The sequence below is a fragment of the Gavialis gangeticus genome, unplaced genomic scaffold, assembly GCF_001723915.1.
Source record: "Gavialis gangeticus isolate Ggan-Ray unplaced genomic scaffold, GavGan_comp1, whole genome shotgun sequence".
NCBI classification, from domain to species: domain Eukaryota; kingdom Metazoa; phylum Chordata; order Crocodylia; family Gavialidae; genus Gavialis; species Gavialis gangeticus.
Genome location: NW_017728992.1, coordinates 128,947,597 through 128,954,473, shown reverse-complemented (window position 1 = coordinate 128,954,473; position 6,877 = coordinate 128,947,597). Strand labels below are relative to the sequence as shown.

The window sequence follows — 6,877 nt, the reverse complement described above, 5'->3', positions numbered from 1 at the left end:
ACTTTAAATACCTCAAGGTACCAGGTGCAGCTTGTGAATGCTGAGATACTGGGGCAGATGGAGCATCCCACAGGTATGTGTGGGGGGGACCTGCATGCTCAATGGTGAACATGAAAGCAGACCAGAAGTACTTCCGGTCCACTGCTGAGCACGCTGGGGGCCCCCCTGTACCTCCCCAGCTCGGTGATCAGCTGTGGGGGGGACCCCAGGTGCCCCCCCAGACCCAGGAGGCACCAGTTGCTGAGCCAGGGAGGTGTGGCTCCCCCCCTGCGTGCTCCCCAGCCAACCCAGAAGTGGACTGGAAGCACTTCTGCCCCCTGCACTCCATCCACTCCACCATCTCAGCATTCACGAGCCACCTTGAGGTATGTAGAAAAAACACTGAAAGCTGTGTCTATGTCCAAATTGTCGAATCTTTCCAAATTGATTCGGAGGGTTCCAATTCAAGGCAGAGAGATTAAAGGTTCTCCTGATTTGATTTGGAGATTCAGCCGCTGAATCAGGCCAAATCAAATCAGTGACCAAAGGTTTGCACAGCCCTAAATCCCAATATGTGGCAGGCAGCTTTCCATCTCTTTTCTTTAAAAGATGTGTGTAAAACTAGGAAAGATGAGCTTGCTGCTGTATTTGACCATCCTTTATAGCTTTAGAGAGAAACTATTTCTATAGTTACAACTTATCCACTGCAACTGATCTGACTATGTCGCTGCTTACTTCTCTGATTTTTCAAAGCAGTACAATTCTTCACATTCAGCTGCATCCTCTTCTAGATTGATATAATGCTACAAAATCCACCAAAATTAAGTTTCAGAAGTGTAGGCTATGCATGGCCACTGAGAAAAATCTTAAGAGTTAACTGGAGATTGAAATTAGTAGAATTATATGCTTCTTCCACTTCTCCCTCCTTCCCACCAGTACCATTTCAATTATCTGCTCTTGCTGACACTGTCAGTTTGTCAATATCCAGTTCATCACTGTGCAAGTGGGGGAGAATTCTTGCTTCAAGCTTCAGTTCTGAGTTCTGCAACTTCCCTACACAGTAGTCTAAAATAGAACTATTTTTAATTAGTCAAGTGTTGCTTTTATTAGCTCATGTTTTGTTAAAAATGCAACCTGTGTCACCTCTAAACAACAAGCATTTCAAGTGTCTCTGATGATAAACTCCAAGTATGGCTTGTCATTTCCATGGAAAAGCATTAATTTATAACTAGGTTACTGAGACACTGAAATGCGTTTGAGAATAAAACCACACATTTAGTGGCAGACAAAAACAACTTGTTATATACAGATAACATAAATCACAAAAAAATATTATAAGAAGCTGCATTACAACTGGAATCAGATTCCAAGTTGTGCTCCATGTGTTTTGTTGTGGTTTTTCTTTTGAAGTCTCAAACAAGTTGGTCAACGTTAGCATTTCACTTATGTGTCTGTATGTCACAAGCACACACCATGTACAGCATATATATTTTCACATTACTGAACTAATCGAAAAGGTAGTTTAATAGCTATTTTCCCCCAAGTATCAAGTGAAGATCCAAGAGTTGGTACATATTAAAATACAGAAAGACAAAACAATTATGAATATTGGTACAATTAATTTGGAATATATTAGTATTTCAAATACATACAAGAAATTAAACAAACCTAATTTTTGGCACCATTTCCCTTCTATAGGGCATAAGCAAGATTGCCTTCAAAAGGTAGCAATAAATTATCGCCCAACAAATCTTTGGAAAAAAATATTTTTTTAACCAAGAATATTTTTTAATGCTGATAATTTTGTCAATAAGATGTTTCACCATAGAAAAGGTAAGAGTTATAGACAGTGCAATTAGTAATGTTCCCAAACCTTTAGGGTTAGTTTGTGCCAGCTTGTTCTGTGAACAGTCCTTTACACCTCAAAATGGATTACTTCCAGAGCAAGGTAATGATGAATATAAGTAAGGTGATAAACAAGTCAAGTGAGAAACTTTTCATTCTGTAGGAATCCTTACAGTTAAATGAGGAATTAAAATTTAGGGTAAGTGCTGTCAAGTAATGAACTTGCATTTTAAAAAAATTGATGAAACTTGGAAAACATTTATCTTTTTTCAACAAATGATGTACAAAAGACAGTTGCATAGTTACAATTCAAGCACATAAGTCACTGTAAATAATTACAAAGGCATTTATAAGTGTGCTAAGTTTGCTGCTACTAAAGACAGCCAAATCCTGGAGAGGCATTAAATGTAAACCTGGAGGAAAACAGTCAGTCAGTGTTCTTACTTAAAAACAGATCAATGTAAAGGAACAGCTTCTAAAGAACTTCATTTTAAAATATACTATGCAGCTGGAGTAACAGTTTACATCCTAAACAAAGCCATTCAAAATGCCCAATTTTCTCATATACAGCAGAGCAAATCTGTTCCTAAGTTTTCACCCTACATATAAAATGAGGCACTAAGTACACATATTTTGGAATATGTTTACGCCTTAACATTTTAGTTCATCTTAAGAGTTGTATTTGTGAGGCATTTGCCAATTCCTAACCTCCTAAGAAAACAAGTCTTCCGAAGGTGGTGCATAAGAAAATCCAACAAATGCATCATCTGCTTCCAGTACACTGGCATTTACAATATGATAGTCCGAGGAGATGCAAACTGAATACGGAACCATTTCTTCTGTAAATACTGCATCAAAATTCCTGATATCATCTGGGCCAACCTAAGAAAAATAATAAACAAACAATTATTAGGTAGAAGGCAAACAGAGTAGTAGCTTATAAACTAACTCACTGAGACAGAGTACAGCTTACTTTGTCAGATGCTATAAACGGATTTGTAGAGAGCAATTATTAGTTATATTAATATGGCATTTCTAAGCAGTTTTTTCAGGAAACACAGATTATTAGATTTCAACTTAAAAGTTAAATCCTCCCATAAATGAGAAGAGCAGCAGTCCCTAAAAATGCCTATAAAGTTTTTTCTTTGAACTATATTGCAGACCAAAAACCTGGAGTAATTACTGTTAAAGTAGGACAAACCAAAGTCTGATAAACCATTTCCAGAAGAAAAAAAAATGTGCTGCTTCCTAAAGCTTTGGAAGAGAAATTCAAAAAAAGTACAGAAACTATGTGCTCCTTTTTATTTTCATCTTTGAATATTTTAAAGCAATACTACTGAGAACAGTTTCTTGGAACAGCACTAACTTCCAGACAGAATAAATATTAACAACAACAGTACGGCCCATGTGTTTCCGGATGTCATAGTTGAACCTCTGAATCAAGAAGAGATGATTCTAGTTTAGACTTAGTATTGGTAAATAGAAGAGCTAGTCATAGAAACAAAACTTGATCCAAGGTTGATCATGGACCATAATGAAAGATTAATAAAGTAAGCCTGAATCTACAGTTTTGTTTCAAAGAGTATAAAGTCTTTAAGTCCTTAATCTCTTCTATCTAGTCGACTAGAAAATGCAGGAGGTTTGGAATTTCTTGAAAGCAAAGGTGCAAGAATTGAGTACATAACCAAAGCAGCAAGAAAAAAAAAATCTGAAAGAGAAGGGTTCCAGAGATAAATGGATTATTAGCATCTCCCAAAAAGGATATTAGCAATAAATAGAGTTCCTATAAGGAATGGATGAAGGGGTGGGAAGAAAGGGGAGGAGGAACAAGCAAAATACAAATCTTGGATGTTAAAACGTGTGGGTAAAATAAATCAACAAAAATATATTAGATTTTATGAATACCCCAAACACACAATCCCCCCCCTTCCATATAGTAAAAGATCTTGTGGCCATACAAATAAGAAAAATAGGACACCTTTTGCAGCAATGGTGGAGTAAAGGCAGGATAACTAAGGGGAACAGAGAAGCAGAAACTATTCCACTCAGGGAACTTAATGAGCTCAAGTTGGGGACATCCAGATCTGCCAGACACAGAAAGATTAGCTTGCGAATTACAGGACTGGCCGCCAGGATTTTAAAGTAATTATTTCAAACTGGGCGCAGAATAGAAAAAAATATTACCTGTAATTAGGGGAAGTGTGATCTAGGGACACTACATGATATTCACTGACATTGCAGTTATACTTGCAGACCTTCATAACAGATTGAGGTAAATAATAAATTTAATGAGCAGGGGAGGTAAATTACATAAGGTAAATTGAAAATTAAATGAAGCATGGTTTTACCAGACAAACCCAATCCCTTTCTGTGATAAGGTAACAGATTTTCTACATCAGTGATTCTCACTGAGGATGCTGCAGCGCCCTGGGATGCCTTGGAATCCTTTTAAGGGTGTTGCACAATATTACCACTGTTACATGTGCAAACATGATGCACAAGATAAACCCAGAGATTTCAAATTGATATCCATAGTACTAGATATATTCTGACCTGTTGTGGTCTCTCTCAGTTCATTGCAACAGAAGAATTGCTCTATAGTTTGTCGTAGTCAAAAAACAAGTGAAAACTAAGTGCTGGCATTTTCCAAAGAGCGCCTTGAATCTAATGAGGGGTGTGTTGAGTCTAGAAAGGTTGAAAACCACTGCTCTAAATAAAGAGCATGCAGAAGACCTATATTACATGGACTTCAGTTTAAAAAAAACCCAAAAAGACAAACAAACTACAACGAAACATATACACAATAACTTAAATAACTGATACAGTGTCACATGGGAAATTATTAGTTAAGATGGGAAGATAAATTATTGGGAAAAAACCCATAAAATGAATAATGAACTGAGTAAGAGGGAAGAGGATGATGGGCTATGCAAACAGAGGAAGTAAAAGTCTGGAGGGAGACTACAACTGGAGTTCCTCAAAGATTAGCCTTGCTAATTAGGCTTGGGTCTTACTGATTGGAGACAACTAAGGAGGTGAAAGACGGGCATATTACTTGATTGCACGGTCAAGACACCAATACAGCCTGGAAGGCAAATATAATGGAGGTGTAGGTGATGTATTACAAGTAGCAGCAGGGAATGACCAAAGTCTTGAAACGGTGAAGGCCAACCTTTCTGGCAGGTGTGCCACAAATTAAGCCCCAAGCCCTTCCGCAAATGCCACTCCAATTCTCCTCCTGTGCCCCGTCTGCTACTCTTTTTGTTCCCTGTCCTGTGCTCCCAATCTGACTCTTTGCCTTCTGATCCCTGCATCTGCCCCCAATCTGCAGTGTGCCACATACAGATTGCCTGTAACCTCTGGTTGCACCTGTGCCACAGGTTGGCCACCCCTGTACTAAGGCACTAGTATAATCATTAGTATGTAGCATTTTAATCCTGGAGACCCTTATTCAGGGGAGTAATTCAAATCTGAAAAGAAAAGGGCTGCTAGAATGATTTGTAGTGGTGATGGACAACTTAACAGTTTGGCTTAGTCATTTTAACAAAATAAGGACTAAGGAGTTTCTTTAAATTGTCACAAATTTAAAACCAAGCACAAAAAATGTTATTAAGCTAAAAAAAAAACCCATTGTTGACTCAAGAAGAACAGGAATAAAGTGGCTATGGGAGCATTTAAACCAGGGTCAAGCAATTATTTTGGGCGGAGGGCCGCTTACCCATTTTTGGCAAGCTGTCGAGGGCCCCATGGGTAGCCCCGCTCCCTGGTCACCATCTTGGGACCAATGTCCCAATGTCTCAGGGCCAGCAACGGTGGGGTCCATACTGGCAGGGGTCTGTGGAGCCAGGCTGGGCTTCACCAGTATGGAAAGGGGGGAGCTGGCCAGCTCCATAGAGCCCCTGCCAGCCGGGACCCTGCACTCCTGCCACCCTGCTCTGGGCCCTGCCAGCACAGGCCCTGGGACACCAGTGTGGGCCCCATGCACCCGCTCACTCCCAGTGCCCCCCAGCCCTGTGGTACAGGTGGGGGCAGTGTGCAGCCCCGACCCCCTGCTCCCCGGCAGGGAAGGAGCTGGTGCTGAGCGCAGGGAAAAGCTGCCCCTCCCCTGCCCTGTGGCTGGTGCTCCCTCCTGCAGCCACTCACAGTCCATGCAGGACTGTCCTGAGCAGGCTCAGGCAGCTCCAGGCGGGCTGTGAGTGGCTGTAGCATGAGGTGCTGGCCATGGGGTGGGTGAGGGACTGCTTTTCCCTGCACTCAGCACCAGCTTGTAACCCACCCCCATTGCCAGCCTGCGCCCTGTGCTGACTCCGGGCTCACCCATCAGGGCTGTGCATGGCAGCAGCAGCTGCAGCCCCCCTGCTTGCCGTGTCAGGCAGTGTTTGCCACCACTGCCTCTGGGCTACCCAGCACGCAAGCTGCGGGTGGGCAGCAGCAAACACTGCCAAACTATTGGTGCAATGGTGTGGCAAGCAGAGGGGCTGCAGTTGCTGCTGCTGCGCACAGCCCTGGTGGGCAAACCCAGAGCCGTTGTGGGGCCCAGGCTGACAGCAGGGGCAGGTTACAAGCTGGTGCGGAGCATGGGAAATGCGGCCCCTCACCCAGCCTGTGGCCGGCACCCCATGCTGCGGTTGATTGCAGCCCATATGGGGCTGCCTGTGCCTGCTCAGGACAGATCAACGCCCCCCAAGGTGAGGGAGGGGGTAGGGGTAGGCACTGCCCAGCCAGGGCGGGGAGAGGTAGCTTCCTCCAGGAGGGTGGTGGGGGTGAGTACCCCTGGATCTGCACGACATGGGGCAGGCTGCAGCTGAGGGGTGGAGCTGGAGCTGCACAGGGCTCTTCTCCCCGGGGGCTGGGCCCGGAGCAGACTCCAGTGGCACTGGGAGGAGGCTGCAGACACCCCAAATTTCGCTGCAGCTCTGCTCCCAGCCCCATGCCACTGCCTGCCACAGCCCCGGCTGAATGCCTAGTCTCCACCCAAGCACCAGGAAAGCTGCGCCAGGTGGTGGTGCAGGGCTGGGAGCAGAGCTGCAGCAAAATTTGGGGTGGCTGCAGC

The 6,877-nt window shown here is 43.4% G+C and overlaps 1 protein-coding gene across 3 annotated transcripts in view; it reads right to left on the bottom strand.

Annotated features, from left to right (window-relative positions):
• Positions 1–1,381: 1,381 nt before the first annotated feature.
• Positions 1,382–6,877, bottom strand: part of LOC109304933 (serine/threonine-protein kinase Sgk3) — a 68,634-nt gene continuing 63,138 nt past the window's right edge. For all 3 annotated transcript variants that reach the window (XM_019527753.1, XM_019527754.1, XM_019527752.1), the window contains one exon: positions 1,382–2,706. In XM_019527753.1, coding sequence (XP_019383298.1) covers positions 2,536–2,706 — 171 coding nt within the window. In that variant the 3' untranslated portion in view covers positions 1,382–2,535. The remainder of the gene's footprint in view (positions 2,707–6,877) is intronic.